The following is a 17,319-nucleotide window of genomic DNA, read 5'->3' as shown; positions in this document are numbered from 1 at the left end:
CACTATGATTTCCACGGTATATATATATATATATATATATATATATATATATATATATATATATATATACACACACACACACACACACACAGATTACTGCACTATAGCATCGCGAATACACGACGGCGAATAGGATAAACAGGAAAACGGGTAAAACTAAAGCATCGGATTATTTGCGTCGTGCGGTATTATCAGCCGTCGCATTAGCGTCACGTAGTTCTGGCTTTAATATGATAACTGAATGACGTGCTTCAGCGCGGAGGTTCTCCACGAAGAAATAGGCTATAGGGGAAACGCGCATGCCCGTCATAGAAATACGAACTTCTTGCCAACACTAAACTTTGCGGAATAATGAAAACGAGAAACTTGCAGGAGGGACAAGCTGGAAGCTACGAGCAAACAAAAAAAAACGGTCAGGAAAAGATAATATAGATAAACGTAATATCATGAGCCACAAAAAAAAATTGAGGTACTCGGAGATGTTGCGAGAGGAGTGCAAACAGCAGGTCCGACGGCTTCTGCGTCGAAATAAGTGTCGCTCAAGCAGAAAAGCTGCTGAAAGAACAGCGACTGAGAGCATCGGATATAAAAAAAAAAGAGAGTAAACAAGAAACTATAGCGCGTCGCAGCCCTGTGGAACTACGCGGCGCCTTTCGCTAGGCTGCTTCTGTGAGGCGTCGACTCCTGCTTGTTTGCCGAGTCAGCCGCTGCTGACGCCGCTGTACTTTTTTCATTTTTCTATCTCTCTCTCGCGTCCTCTGCGCTGTGTACACCTTTTCACTAGCATCGCTGTACACCTACGCCTAGTCTTTCGGCATCGCCGCTCTACTCTCGAGAGGCATTTTAGGTCTCTCGACGGCGCAGCCGTGTTTGGTAAAGGGAGTGACAGGAAAGGCATCCCTCCTCCCTCCCCACCGCCGACCCGCAAGGGCTGCTCTCGCTGGGGCACACGAGCGAGGTGTACCAACTCAAGCGGGCACTGTTCGTGTCCGTGGCTGCGCAAACGCGCACATAGAAGGCGCACACACGTGCAGACACACACACACACACACACACACACACACACACACACACACACACACACACACACACACACACACACACACACACACACACACACACACACACACACACACACACACACACACACACACACACACACACACACACACACACACACGCCTATATAGACACATATGAATACGCACATACGTACGCACGCATGACGCGCGAACTCACGCCTATACATATCTGCAACTACACATACGAACATTCATGCGCATAGCACACGGCTTACGCACAGACGCGAGTACATAGATGCGAGCACACAAACATATCGTACCCGGGCACGCCTACAGAAAAAAAAAAAAGAACGTTTACTGGGAAAAATTGGGCAGTCCAAGGGCATTTTGTGTGTATCATAACGCATTTTATAACCGCCATTGCCACGACTCTTTGGCGAGGAAAACATGTCACCCCTTCTCCACTCCCCTGTTTTTCAGCATCCGGAGAATACCGCCGACGCTCCTTGCATGTGTTAAAGGTTCCCTGTTTTATCCGCGCGTTTCACCACCCCCAAGTAAAGTTCTTGGACACTGGCCTACAGGGACATTATTAGTATGAGTCGCTAATGTAAAGGCGCTGCTATGCGCTATTTGATAGATAGCGGGCTGTGTGACAAATTGAGACTGTGCGGCGTCGAATGTAATAGCGGGACGTCGGCACTGCGCATGACCGTGCGACGCCTTTCGCAGCCCGAGTCGGGGCGCAGGACAGGGTATAACAAAACCAGAAACTAACTCTGCATAACCTCCCCCATCATTGCTTTTAGTCTCTCTACGTTTATCACCCCATCTGATGTTTTACTGGGAGCGTTAGACGATGTGCGTTTCTCGTCCCCCTCCCCCTTGCACCCCCGGACACTCGCTATTGGTCATTGCAGACCCCCAGAACGCCCGCGCCGTCGTTGTGAACGAGACGAGCGTGCGCATCTGCTGGCAGCGACCCCTGTACGGCAACGTGTCCGGCTACGTGGTCAAGTACCGGGCGGCGTCCGAGAACGTCACCTCGTACGTCAACGTGACCACGGGTGCCACCGACAAGTGCGTTCCCGTGCACGGCTTGAGGCCCTGGACCGACTACGAGTACCGTGTGCACGCCTGGAACGGCCGAGAGGAGGGCATTGGCAGTCCCGTCGACAGATTCGCGACCCGCATCGACTGTGAGTGTGTATAGGTCGATGCCGATTCGTTATTTATTGATTGATTTGTTGATTCGCGGCGGTGTACGCTCCATGCCAATGCTTCCGGGCTATGGAACCCGCCGTAAACCGCAAACGGCTTTACTTTCGATGTATTGACCCAGCAATCTTGGCCTGTCACGCTGCCAGCTTCTCAGTATACTTGCCGAGCATGACTGTTGTTCAAATGGTCGTTCGTTCTGGAATTTCCGCCCCATGGATTCGAAGGTTCCCGTTTTAAGGTTCTAAAACACAGTCAACCGTGACACTAGATTTCGCACTAAAACTGCTGAAACTACGTGACGGAATGTGGGGCCGAATTCACAACGTTCGAAAGCGCTGTCTTTCGTTGGCTGATCGTCCTACGTCAGTTTTGGCTGGCACGAACGCTTTTAGCGCGAGAACGTTTTGTGAATACGGGCCCTGGGGCGCCGCCTGCATACAGGTGTTAATTCAGGAGGTGAATGATAAGTGTGACACGTTCATTTGTCAGAACTTGGCATCGTGGTTCCTAACAGTCTGTGGGGTTCCTGTTTTGATCTTAATGGTCGTAACGTACAATTTTTGTTACGACAATGTTATTAGCCTCATTTGCCTAATTTCTACCCGCTCTTTTCGGAACACGACAGATATGAAGAAACGATTCGAAATATCTAGAACTCGACCGCAGTTACTGTGACGGCCAAAATTCAATCTAAATCTTATGGTATGCATAATCAGAACCGGCGTGTATTTTTCATTCGTTGACCATTACAAAACAGAATGAAGTAGTTGTTAACGTAAATCGCTTCACTGCCCGAAAGATGTGTTTAACTACTGGCAAGCATCACAGTTGAAACGCAAAGAACGACAGTAACTGTACTTTACTTCTCAATGAATGCCAGTGAAAGGGCAGACACATTCATGTAGTAGACATCTGTCGCATGGTTACCACACATAATTTCCACGGAAATTTGTCCCAGGTTTACCGCTGGCGATATTTAGTACGAATATTTGTGTTGCCACAATTTTTCAGTATTTTGCCATTACCAATTTGCTACTCGTACTATTGAGCCTAGAGAAACGGGCTCCGTTGTGGATTATAGCTTTCTCTTCAGTGATTACCAGAAATGTACATGGCCGTCTCAATAGCCTCAGTCCGTTTCTAATTCTCTGTCTCCGTGCTCTTGCGTGCTTCCTACCTCGAATCGCAGACTGTCTGCTGAACGTCTGCAAGCACGGCTTGTGCGAGGCCACAGAAGAACTACCCGGTTACCGATGCGTGTGCGACCCAGGCTTCTACGGCGAGGCGTGCGAGCACTTCGACCCGTGCTCCGAGAACCCGTGCAAGACGTTCGGCACCTGCGTCAACACCAGTCACGGCGAGTACCGCTGCGACTGCTTCACGGGCTTCTCGGGACGAAACTGCTCCGACTTCGACCCGTGCCTGCTCAAGCCCTCCGCCTGCCTCCACGGGGGCTTGTGCCAGTCCAACGCGTCGCACACGTTCACCTGCCTCTGCGTGGACGGCTACTACGGCAAGACGTGCCACCAGTACGACCCGTGCTTCTCGTCCCCGTGCCTGCACGGCGCCCGCTGCCTGAACGAGTCGGACGTTAAGTTCAGCTGCCAGTGTCTGCCAGGATACGCGGGTGAGTGCCGTGTTCGGTGGCTGCGTAGTCTGGTCTCCTAGAAGTCATTTGTCAATGCGAATAGCTTCCTAGGCTACTTCAGACGCATTTGTGCTTGTTTACCTAGCCTCTTTTAGCCCGCTCTTGAATGAAAATAAAAAAAAACTTCAATTCTCTTCAGCATCCCGCGCCTTCGAGGCCGCAATCCCACGGTTTTTTCAAGCAGAGAAGCCCGGCAGCTTAGCATCATCATCATCATCATCATCATCATGGCTACGCCCACTGCAGGGCAAATGCCTCTGCCATACTTCTCCAACTACCCCGGTCATGTGCTAATTGTGGCCATGTTGTCCCTGTAACTTCTTAATCTCATCCGTCCGCCTTACTTCCGGCCGCCCCCTGCTACACTTCCGTTCTCTTGGAATCCAGTCCGCAACCCTTAATGACCACCGGTTATCTTCCCTCCTCATTACATGCCCTGCCCATGCCCCCCATTTCTTTTTCTTGATTTCAACTAAGATGTCATTAACTCGCGTTTGTTCCCTCACCCAATCTGCTCTTTTCTTATCCCCGCAACGTTACACCCATCATTCTACTTTCCATAGCTCGTTGCGTCGTCCTCAATTTAAGTGGAACCTTTTTCGTAAGCCTCCAGGTTTCTGCACCATAGGTGAGTAGCCTTTGCGTTGTGCCACAAATGCTGGTAAAGAGCGCAAAATTGATAGGTGGCCTCGAAATCCGCGCCTCAGTGGTGGCTCGTTCTGAGTAACCGATGTAGATCTTAAAGGCTACGCTTTTGCCGGTTGCATACGGGAGGAGTAATCGCGGAAGCCGGAAAGGCAGCATAGACGTTGTGTTTTGGCAAACGCCTCCTAGATGGCACAAGGCCTGCGTCCTTTGATCCATGACGTCATGCAACTTTACCCGACTGCCATAGAATGTAATGGAGAGATGCTCCCGAGTAAGCCGCGGTGATTTTCATGTCACCGCTTTCGTCACCGCGGGCTTGGAAATGGAAATTTACGTCCAAGAAGCGTGAACTCATAAGGCAGAGTGCACAGGCCTGCTATCTAGCCGGCGTTGGTCATGCACATCATCTATCCAGCGTGAGCAGGTACCGGTGCGTCACGCGTCTCTGAGGCACTTGCACGAGAGGGAAGCCCGGCTGCCGTACATAGCTGATATGCACCTGTGCGCCACCGGTGTTCTGGGTGGATGCGCAGAAGGATGGAGACGGTTCAGCGCGTTCAGAGAGAAGCGCTAGACTTGAGCAATCCGGCTGCAGTAGGCGGTGGCAATACGGTGCGTCGCTACATTACTTTAATACTAATTACATTAACGTGGACAGTCACCGTGAGGTAGGTTCTGCCGGATTTTTTTTTATAGCGTTGCAACGATCACCATCACTGCGATTGGAACAACTGTCGCTTACCGATAAAGTAGGACGACTAATGAAACAATTTTTTCCGCCTAGTAAACCAAACAATTGCGGCAGAACTCGTCTCACGATGACTGCCCCAGGAAATGCCAATAGCAATCGAGTAATGTAGCGACAGACCATGTTTCTTAAGTCACGTTTATTTAACACGTGTAAAGCCAATTTTTTAGAGTTTTGTTACTCAGATATCGTCCAATTTTACCGGGACACTCGCTTCGCAAGGTCTCCCGTTAGCATAGAGGCATGACAACGACTGTATACGGTGACGATGGCATGACGACGGCCATAGCTATTGCTACTGCGATAGCATGCTATTGACGACGTGTTGCGATCGGCCACGTCGTCAATAGCATGGTCGTCTTCTTCGGTACAACAGGCCGGTGAACATGGCACGTCGTGATTGCCCGAGCTGCATGCCTCTTCTTTTTCATTTGCCGACGCTGGTCCTGCGGTGTATTTTTGGCACGGCGTCTCGCGCAGTCGCGACCGCAGCTGACGGTAAGGGGGGAGAGGCTACAGCAGCAGCAGCGTCCGAGTATGAACGCCGCACAGGGCACGCGACCGTACGGTGACCATTCTCGCAACGCCGACATGGACGGTCGCATCTGTCGCTTTCGTGGCCATGGACACCACAACGGCCACAGAACGCGGCGTTGCACTGTGCACGGTGGTGGTCGCTGGAACCGCACCGACGACACCCGCGTTGCAAGCCATGGTAGTGAAATGCACGATGACCAGGAACTCGCGGGTAACTGGGGAAAGCGGTTGTGGACCTCATTTCCATCCGAACGAAGCGGGTGAGCACGCCACGTCGTCCGCTCATAAGACCAGCGTTGACAGATGGAACCTTGCCGTATGGTGATAGTGCCTGGACGAGGGCTTCGTTCGGAACGAAGGACGGCAAGAAGGTTACGGTTACAAGGTTACAAGGTTATAAGGTTACGTTGGTGACCTGCGGGCCGACGGGAACGACGGGACAACGCTCGCCACCGATGACAATTCAGCCAACATCGACAATTACAGTCATGGAAGGCATGCTCTTGACGGTGACTTCTAAGTTGAGGCCTCCCATGTGCTGAACGCAGTAGACCTCAGAGAGGCCAACTATTGAGGCCGTCGTATGGACGACGGTCTCGGGACCATTCCATATAGGGTCAACAACATCGAAGACTTGGGCCTTCGAGGGAGACCACGTCGCTGTAGGCACCCTGGCGTGAGAGGTGGACGTCCCCGTCGTGGAACCCTAGTTCCGTTCCATGTATTCCACAGTGTTTAGAAAAAGTTTATTTCGACAAGAGACGATACGAACACTGAGTCATAATCACGGCACGATTCCACCCGGACGATAACATGTAAGAAACGAAAACAAAGCGCGTTGTCAACGTAAGTAGTGTCCGAGTCCTCACGCACCAACATATAAACACGTATACCCACGGAAAGGCGCAGTTACGCATAAACTAAATGCCACATGTACAAAATGATTTTCAATATATACAGCGTACACAATGGTTATATACAATGATGATGTGATAGAACACTTTACACAATTTTGAAGTGATGTGCACGAGATGTGTATATACAAAAATGATGTCATACGTATTCAGCAACCTTTATTGTATGAAAGGACGATCTAGCAGCCGAGAGACCGGGTGTACCTTACGTAAAGCGTCCGAGTAAGTGATCACGATTCACCTACTTTTACGCAACACTTTCGCCGCGCTACGTAAAAGAGCATGTAGCACATTAGTACTGAGTCTTATTGAAAACCTATATGAACATTCACCTTTTAAGTAAAATTCAGGCTGTGAATAATTTTTCTTGTTTTTTCTGTTCTTTTAAGCCGTGCAGTTTATTATCGCGTTTGGAATCGACATTCGCTCGTGGTACACCGATAGCGTTGCGGCGCCAAGCGCTCACTGGGCGTCGCCAGTTCTACCCGAAGAGTTCTGCGTAATGTGCGAGATTGGGGAGGGGGAGGGGAGGGAAACCAGCATGACTGGACCTTTTTACTGTGTCCGAAGATCGATCGCCGAAAAAAAAACATGGTGATTCGAGCTTCTGGTAGACCTTCACGTTTGTTTTATTTAAGCTCTCTTTACTGACCGCCCTCGCCCCGCGAGGGTAGACACTTCTATATCGGCCAGTATGTTCCTTAACCCCCATCCTTTCTCATCAACCTCTTCCTCAAAATAGACTAAGGAGCCATCTCTATCAAAATAAACATGCATCCTATCCTTGATCTTAACCAAAACGAAGCCATTGTATTGTGCGCATGCGCAGAGGTGAAACACTAACTCCTGTGCATCTGTTCAGTGACGGCCTGTAATCACTTAGGAAAAAAAGAAAACAGTGCTACGGCAAGCGTTTCTAACCCTATTGTGCTGTAGTATTAGCTATTCTAGATTTAAAGGTGCGCATTGTAGGTGAGAGCGTTTGTCACGGTTATTACTAACCGAAAGCTGTATCAATGATAAAATTTTTGCTTAGTCGTATATTTGCTGGAAGACCAGAGCGAACTCTGTGGTGATATAAGGTGTACCGCGCGGTTTCAAGGTCCAGGGAATTGACAGTGAAAGATAAATCTCGTTCCATGTGTGCATAATGAAATGAGCCTTCTCGTGCTATAATGCATCGACCAGCATTTTCCTCTGGCGCAAAAAGTTTAGGAGATACGCGATTTGGGAACGAGCTATATTCCCTGAAAACCTTAGCTAAGTCTTCCCAAATGTGACCGGATTTCTACGTAACTCGCAACGTTCAAGCAAATGCTGTAGTCGTTCGCTTTATTGCATCCTATGCGAATGATCAAATATTGCGCAATAAATTACTGCTCTATTCGACTTTTGTAAACGACACGAGAACTCCTCATCTTAAAGCGAGAAGATCTTTGACTAGCCTTGCCATAATGTGCATTGCCCAGCTGTCAATATTTTTTGCTTCGCTGACAAATTATATCGCCTAGCTCTGCCTCACTGGTGTGCAGTAATTACCTTTCAGGTGAAATATTAGACTTGCAAGAGTCTGCGAGATTTGGTTTCCCAAGAACAATTTCTAGAACATTTGACAATATGCTTAGGCAGTGCAAGCGCGTAACACTAGTCGCGACTAGCGTAGGCATGCGTAAAACGTATGCATAAAGAGGTTTGAATGAGGCGAGGAAAGATCAGGTAAAGATGGGCCAAATGCACAAAACATCAGTGCGCTGTGTCCCAACTTCAACGCCAGTCCTTCCTCTGCAACGTTGGCGATGTTACTTAGCTCACCGCTTTCTCTCCAATGTCATCGCTTACACTACAAGCGCGCTACAGTAGTCGCGAAACGCATAGGCATGTATAAAACCTATACACATAGAGGTTTCAATGAGGAGAGGAAAAATGAGGTAAAGAGGAGCATGTATGTTATTCTTCAATAGACAAATATAATAGCCGGTTGCCTCAAACGGTCTAGGCGACTATTCGACCACGCCCTGTTTCGGAGGAGGTGTCAACCGAATTCATCGCCAATCACCATCATCAGCTAACCAAGGCCAGGAATCCCTTTATTACAAGACGTCCGCGCCGCGTCACCCAGGCAACGCGAAGCGCTCACTAGTTCAATCACCCCGAAGTTTGAGGTCCCTATTTTAAAACCACACAATTATTAAAGTGTACCTCACTTGGTCCGTTTCTTCAACTTTGAGGGCGTTGTTTCACTGAGTGGACCAGAAATCGGGTAACCGCGTATGTGGCATTGAACATGCACCCGCATAGACAACTTGAATAGCAGGGTATGTGCAACTGGTCACGTGACCGCCATTAGATATAACACAACACCGAGAACAGACGGCGAGAACAGAAGATGCGAGGCAGGAGCTTCTCCGACGCATCTCGAGCGTTGTCATTTCATGACTGCCGTGTGTGCGAAATACAGCCGTGTGAAATGGTGCACTGGGAAAAACTCGCGTCGGTGATGTATAAGAGCGCTGACAATTCTGAAGAGGCGTGTGGTAAAGAAAATGTGCCCTTTTATTGCGCATTTGTGTCGCGATCAAGTGGAGGTCGCATCTGCATCTAAACGTTTGCGTCATCAGCGAAACACTTGCGCAAGTTTACTCTCCGCTTGCGGCGCTAAGTACGGACATTTCAGTCACTAACGTGCTACGTTTGCATAACATTTGCTTCGCCATTCGCGCTGGCATGGAAGATAGCTTCGCCACTTATTCCCGCCAAAGCATGAGATCTGCTTATAATAATTTCTTAAAAATTATTTGAGGGGCTTCATGGTTCATCTACTAATATCCGAATGCTTGCATTAGTATAGATGCACAAGGATTACTCGGTTCTAGCAAACACCTTTCTTGACGCTTTCTGTTTCCTGAAGCAACGGCATCAAAGTCACAGCAACGCTTCAGAAAGTGGCAGACCGAGAGCGAGCATGAGCGCAAGCCACCCTGAACAGGTTGTTAACAACGAGACGTAACCGGACTGTGCAAACCTGTGTTGGTAACTTAGTGAGAAAGTCGCAAGATTTTGCGAGTTTTTAGTCACCTGAACGACACTCTTGCCTTTCGGACGCTTGTCGACTTTATTTGTCTTTGGCAGGGCTTGAAGTAATCCGTAATAAAACCTTCCAAAATTGTTCCAGACCCTTTCACAATCATCATCATCATGATCATAATCATCATCAGCCTATTTTATTTCTTTTATCCAGACACTTCGTCTCACTTGAATGCGTCGCCCCCACTTTATCCCAAAGGATGATTTATGCGCCTCCATTTGTCGCTACTTATCAAGGCGGACCGATTAGATGATTAGAGAACCACCTGAGTTCATCAAAACTTGTTATCTATCCAAAGCGATATTTGATATCCGATATCTCTTGGGAAAATGGGGAGTTGTTTTCGCTCGTTACGTTCAGACTGTGGAGTTAATTTAACGACACAGCTTGAAGATATAGTAAGGGAGGAGTCTAGGAGGGATTAAAACATAAGAAAAAGCCGAAATTCTGAGCCTGCCGCTATGGTTACAATCAAGCACTGAGCGATATTGTTTACAAATTGGTTGTACTGGACCGCAGCCTAAATACTTCTTTAAAAAAAAAAGAAAGCATTAGCAAAACTGGTGCACACGGCGTTGTCTTGTATACGTTTCTGTTCTCTTGTGCTCGTGTCTATACCCGCTGCAACCGTCACAATACCGGCGTGCAATGTTGGTTATCAGTAAAACACGCAGCGGAAGGAGAATCGAAGAGCTTATCTCGCGCATTTTGAAACACCCCGCTTTGGCACGCAGGTACACGTGAATGCCTGACACGACAGCATACCGGCTTTTAGCGCTTAGCGAGAGAACATGCGGATGCGTAAGTGCTTTAGTTGTCGCGGGACTCGCCAAGTGATAAACAAGCGCAGTCGAATCTAGAGCACCCGCCATGTGTCATGTGAGGCTGCGCCTGCACTCAGTTGCGCGCACTGCAGTGAAAGCTGCGTTTCTTCCGCCCCGGTATCCGGGCAACGAATAAGCAAGAAGCTTAACGAAAGGAAACACGACCATATTTTTTTTTTCTAAAGCACTATTTTGTAACCGCGTTGTTAAGCCGTTACAGATTGCCATATAGCTGGAAATGTTCGACATTTCTTGGTTTGGTGCGCGTTGTAGCTTTTTCCAGTACCCCCCATACGCAGACGTATTTACTATATTTACATCCTGTTTTGCTACTTACATTGTGTTTCTGTGTTGGTATGAATTCTCATACCGGCCTTCTAGATATGCGCATTATCCTATGAGGCTGACTTCATAGTCCTTCATCCCTTTTTTGTTTATCACCTGTGTTTCTTTCTGCAATGTTTTCTCTATGGATCTGTAGGTTTTCTCCTAAAAATAAATAAATGTCACTGTAGAACCAACGCTGCTAGTAAAGAATGTTGATTCGAGATAGGTAGGTAGGGATAACAAGATTACAGTTGAAAAGTTGGAAGCCATGCGCACCCGGGGCTACTCATTTTCAGTAGCAGGAAGAATACGAATTCGCCTAAAGAAATAAATGAATTGGAATATAATTTTTTTTTGGTTCAATCCTTTTTCTGCGGACTCTTCGCTGCTGAATGCCCTAGCAAATAATAACGAGATATGCATCAGCTTAGCCAGACTTGTGGAAAATGTAACACTATATGAGGACGCAGAAAGCCGTACGTCAGAACGTTAAACTGCTACGCTCACTACGGCGCACAAAAAGAAACTGCAGTTGTTGCCCACAAGACATAACATATTGTACGGTGAAAAAAATGACTTAACTAATATTTTAGTATCCCCAATTAGTAGCATACTTGTGAATAAAGCCTGGACAGCGAAGTCCTTTTAGCCGATGCTATAGTTTGCTTTGGAGCCTTGAGTAATTTCGCGTGCTCTATATTATCGTAATCGCTTGTGGTTATCATTATTAATATTTATTGCCTCATTCCGCCTTGTTTCTTTAAAACCACTCGATTATTTTTCTTAAACTGCTAAATTGAAGGCTGCTCTTGCATTGAGTTTTGTTCATAGTAGTACTGTATTGTTTCCTTCGCCAAACCTACTGTCTGTGTGGGGTGTCCAGTTGCCCCCAAGTCCTACAACGCAGTTTTCTCCCCCTAGAAATCCGAAGCTCAGGTGCTGTTGCTGTGTGCTGCCAATACATGCACTGAAAATCAAGTAGAGAACTTTAGAAATTTAATCTTATTGTGCTTGCTTATGTTCGATCACAAGGTACACACAAAATAGATTTGCCAGAGAAGGTGCCTCGAGCGGCCAGACGCGCGGCAATTTTGCCTGTATTCGCGGGCTCCTTCCAAGCTCAGAAAAAAAAACGTTTTATGTAGGGTGTCTTGAGCAAGAGATACCTGTATCGTGAGTTTTTCTTGTTGCTCTACAATTTTCTCATTGACACTTTTCACCTAATTAAGGAATTTGAGAAGTTAATTGGAAAATTATTTCATTCATTCATTCGTTACAGCTAATTATGTAACTAGGCGAAAAAAAATTATATCCGTATCTCCCAGCGACGGCCGATCTCATTACCTTGCTTCTGTCCAGATACCTGGCATTGCTTTTTTTTTGTGTGGCTTAACTTACGTGGGGCACCCTATATATATATATATATATATATATATATATATATATATATATATATATATATATATATATATATATATATATATAATGTATGTATGTATGTATGTATGTATGTATGTATATATATATATGTATATATATATATATCTGTATATGTGTATATGTATATGTATGCGCACATAAATGAAACCGCCTATACGCTATTCTGAGCTTTCCCACCCAATCTCTACCTCTATCACATTAACTGTATCCCCACACCCGAGCAGTGGGAGGCCGTGCTGACTAGTTCGGACCCTCGTAACCAGCAGCAACTGGTGCAGCGGGCCCGGGAGACAGCAAGAGCCGCAGGAGCCCTGGACTAAGGGCGCCTCCCGCAGAAGCAGAAAGACACCTGCTTGTCCTTTCTTTTTAATAAATGTTTCTCCTCCTCCTCCCAAATTTCACACGCAGATACTTTTTACGCATTTACATTCCTATAATACGAGACGCATTTTAAAGATTAGAGATATAGGTGAAAACAGGGATGAAAGAGGTGAGAAAAAGAAAAAGAAAGGGAAACTGGGAAAAGGAAAAAAAAAACATGTCGGCCGCAGGCGACGCGCTTGTGTAGTCGCGTCAGTACATAAAGATAACAATTGGTTCACAAGGTTTATAAACTTATATGGTGATGGATGACCACTTATACTCCGAAAAAGCCCTGAGTTTGCGTGCAAACAGCTCATTCGTTCCTAGCGCTCCCTTTGTTGTTTTTCAATGAAGCACGCTGTAACTTGGCGGCGGGATGACAGAGAGACTATGAAATTTTGTGAACATCAGGGTGTGAAGATTGTTCGACATTCGCGGTAAGAAGAATGCGCATTATTCGCTAACTATTCAAAAAAACAATATTCTCCATTCGAAAAAAATATTCCGTTGGGCGTGAAAAAAAAAAAAAAAAGAAACAACGTAATTTCACGCGCCCACTCGAGCAAAAAGCTTCAGACCGCGCCTGATTTTCGCCTCCTCGTCGCTGCACCGAAGCGACGGGTGGAAGTGCACTTCCCGGACGTATAACACGGCTCCCGGGGGGTGATTTCCTGGTTTCGGGGTTTTTAGCTCGACATCCGGCAGTCGAGTTCAGCATGACGGCACTTGCGGGTGCGTGGGCATGCTCGAGTGTTTGTGTCCGTCTAACGCCCACCGTCGGCGAGCACCAGATGTTCTTCCTCGCTCCCCCCCCCCTCTTTCTCCCGCACTGAGAACAAACCTCTTTTTTTGTGTGTGAGCTATGAAATCCAGTGGTTGCGGCTTGTGGACACGAATGAGAACTAGTGAATAGGTTGCCTTCAGTTTGTGCGCGCATATGCGCACCTGTCGCAAGCTAGTTTGATAGTCAAGTCTGTTACCACGGCCTCGGATACCGGGGGTTCCAGCCAATGCGGAGCGTGTCTATCCACGCAAAGTTCAAGCAGCATTCGAACTGCAGAAAAATTAGAGAAAAAGAAAAACACTTAATCTTTATAACTAGCCACCGAGAGTACATTCCTACAAAAAATAGAATGAAATAGTTCTTAATGAATAACTCATTACGATAGTAGTATTAATTCATTAAGTGTATGTCCTCTCTTGACACCAACAACTGAAACCTTGCTCCTATATGTCAAAAGAGACGACTGCTGGCTTTGCTTTAACATTTAACTCAGATTAGACTTTTGACATGGGAAACTGAGCGTATCGAAAATTACACGTCGGTCTATCGTGTTCTTTTTTAAAGCGGTGCCTCTTGTTTTGGATGAGCCAAAGCTACACGTTGTTACAAAACTCGCGGAGAACCTAACCAGTAATTTGTGTCCACGTTGTTACGCGCAGGCAAACCGAAAGAGAAAACGTATTTGCAATATATTTACAGGGCGATCCGGCGCTCTTAAAAGATTGTTCTTGTTGTTGTTGCCTCAAAACATGGCTCGAACCCGCGAGGGAGTTTGGCCACACTGTATAGATTGAAACAGTGTGTGCAATCTCCCTAGCGGGTGCGATCCGAGAGCGCGCCCTAGAGCGAAAGCGTCTGCTTCATCGATGCAGCTTTAGATGCATAGTACCGTGACAGTAATCCTATGGTAATTATTACTGATTACTTAAAACATCTTTCATTACTTTACTTTGTCCCCAAAATGCCAACAGAAGGTATTTGGAGCGCATCTGATGCTATTACGTTCAATTGTTTGCGACTCATTAACGTTTGTGTAGCTCTTCTTTTTTTTTTTCGTGTTCGAAACACCAGCCCGCGAAACTATCAAAAAGCCGCCGCTGCTCCTGGTGGCTTGTACAGTCTGGAGGCCTTCTTTTAGATGCAGAAAGAAGAGCTACGCAAGAAGGACGTTGCAAAGAACGGAATGTGATGTTTTCATACGTACTCTGCATACTCCGCGTTGCCATTGTGGCGGTAAACAAAACCAGTAAAAAGTTTAACTTTTGGTCTCTACTGACAGCTTCTTCAGTAGGCTCCTAATACCATAAGTTTGGCTTGATCCGATAGTCAGGCTTCATTATAAAAAAGTGCTTTGACTTAGCTGCGACACCCGGTATAGTTCTTTAACCTAACATTCTTCATGTCAGCTGACTTTTTATCAGCGCATTAGTCAGTAATTGCATATAAACCTTGTTGAGATCAAAGATAATTCTTGTCTGCGCGCACCACTGGCGCCGATAGGGGATAGCGAGAAAGTGAACAAATTTCCGTTATCTCGTGGAACAGCACAAGAAGAGAGAGAGAGCGAGAAACGGGGTGGAAAAGGCGAGGAGGCCAACCGGATGTGGTCCCGGTTTCCTGCTTGGCGCTGGGGGAAGAAGGGTCAGGAGAAATGAAAGACAGAAAACATAGCGGAGAGATAAAGTAAATGTACGAAAAAGAAGTAAATAGACGAGGTGGGGAATGTTGGGGAGAACGATGCTATCTTTAATAAGCTACTCGAGCGCAAAACCTTCGACAGTGCCTTCAGTGACTTGCGCTGCGACGACTGTCCAGTACTGTCTGTTCCAAAGGGGCTGGTTGTTAAGACGGGCCAACGTGGTTGCGAGTGATTGCCTGTGTGCTTTGTATCGGGGACAACGACAAAGAACGTGTTCAATAGTTTTCTCGCTGTCACATTGGTGACACGCAGCGCCAGCTTCGCTTTTTCTGCGGAAAGCAAAGGATTTGCCAAAAGCGACGCGAAGCCCCAGTTGACAAAGTACCGTTGTCTCGGGGCGGGACAGTACAGGAGGAGGACGAAGTTGCAGACGGATCCAGTCGATGTAGACGTGTGCTAGAAGCTATGTGTGTTCCACAACGATTGTGTGGAATAATTAACAAGCAGCTTCATCGGCAAGTTCGTTGCCCATTACGGCACCGTGGCTTAAGAGCCACTACAAGGTGACGACGAGGAGCTTTCGGATTTATAGAAATAGTTGTTCGTAGGGTCCACGGCGTAACACGGAAAGCAAGCAATCTACAGCTGCTTGGAGTCACTTAAAACGCTACATATTTTAGGCGGTTCCTCACGAATTATGCGAAGTGCGATACGAAGAGCAGCAAGCTCCTCGGCTGTAGGCGTCGTCTGGTGGGATGTCTTAAACTTTACTGCTGTGACTTTCGCAGGAAAAATGAGTGATCCCGCAGACCCGTCCGCGGTGGTTGAAGCGTCAGTGTACAGATGGGTATGATCGCTGGTATTTTTCGTACAGCAAGCCTTCTCAAAAGGCCGATGGCCTCCCTTGCCCTAACTTAATGCCATCATTCCCATATTTGCTTAATGTTTGATCGATATTTTCGTCTTAAACCTCGTATTGTTGGACTAAACATTGAAGTTCACTTCGTTATTTCGAGGATTTGAACGCAATAATGCTACTTAGAATACGTTCCGTGGAACCAAAAGCGCTTTCTTATATTGAATATTTTTTGTGAAAGTGAGTTTTGTTAAACAGAGATTAAACTGCGCGACTCATTCCAGGTGACCTTTGCGAAGAGAACGTCAACGAGTGCCTGTCGAGCCCATGCAAAAACCGCGGAGACTGCGAGGATGGCATCAACAGCTTCACCTGTCACTGCACTCCGGGCTACGGTGGTCCACTGTGCGAGCTCAGAGGTAGGTACATCAGGCTGAACCACCGGGTCATAAAAGAAAAACTGGTTCACAGTCATAGTAGACATAGAGCAGTGCGATACGGAGGGGACCAAGAATGAGAAGACACATACACAGCGCTAACTTTCAACTAAACGTTTTATTTGATTGCACCTGTTTTGTTTGTTTGTTTGTGTCCTTGGTTTTATTTTCGATCCCCTGACATTGTATAGAATACACGTGCGATCGAATAAAACATTTAGTTGAAAGTTGGCGGCGTGTATGTGTCTTCTCATTCTTGGTCGCTGTCGCATCGTGCTGCTCCGTGTCTGCTATGAATCCAAACCAACTAGTCAGGCAACGTGCCCTAGCAAGCTTCATAGCCGTCGCATACGAGAAATTAAACGACTCTTGGCCTAATGTATAGGCTTAGTACATAGTGTCACTTCGGAACCCTAAGGGGCGCAGACACAAAATTTCTTCGCAGATTCCTCCAGAGATAATATATACTAGAAGGTTGCCTTACGCAGAGCAAAAAAAGGAGATCTCGGGGTTATCATAGTCGTTGCTATCAATCACATATTAGAAGTTAACCACCACTTTGGCTAGTGTATAAGCTTGAGAAATAGTGTCGCATAGGAGAGATAAGAATTTAAGCATTGCATATACGGAGGCGAAGGAGACAAATCTTTTCTTCGAACATGTGCCTCCAGAGGTAATGTGTACTCGTAAACTACCTCATGCAAAACGAAAAAGAAGAGCTCAGGGGTAGGGGACCAAGAAAATTGTGGCGCGTGACAACGTTGCCACAATACAGAGGTGGGAATATAGAGAGGTAGATGACAAACTAACCTGTCCAAAGCCGCTT

At 46.8% G+C, this 17,319-nt stretch overlaps 1 protein-coding gene across 1 annotated transcript in view; it reads left to right on the top strand.

Moving 5' to 3' along the window:
• Positions 1–17,319, top strand: part of LOC142558496 (uncharacterized) — a 264,295-nt gene that overhangs the window by 222,559 nt on the left and 24,417 nt on the right. Inside the window, exons 5-7 of the mRNA XM_075670624.1 lie at positions 1,943–2,221; positions 3,433–3,870; positions 16,341–16,475. Coding sequence (XP_075526739.1) covers positions 1,943–2,221; positions 3,433–3,870; positions 16,341–16,475 — 852 coding nt within the window. The remainder of the gene's footprint in view (positions 1–1,942; positions 2,222–3,432; positions 3,871–16,340; positions 16,476–17,319) is intronic.

This window comes from Dermacentor variabilis, chromosome 9 (assembly GCF_050947875.1).
Source record: "Dermacentor variabilis isolate Ectoservices chromosome 9, ASM5094787v1, whole genome shotgun sequence".
Classification (NCBI taxonomy): Eukaryota; Metazoa; Arthropoda; class Arachnida; order Ixodida; family Ixodidae; genus Dermacentor; species Dermacentor variabilis.
Note: the sequence above shows the minus strand (reverse complement) of the source record. Positions and strands in the feature narration are given on the sequence as shown.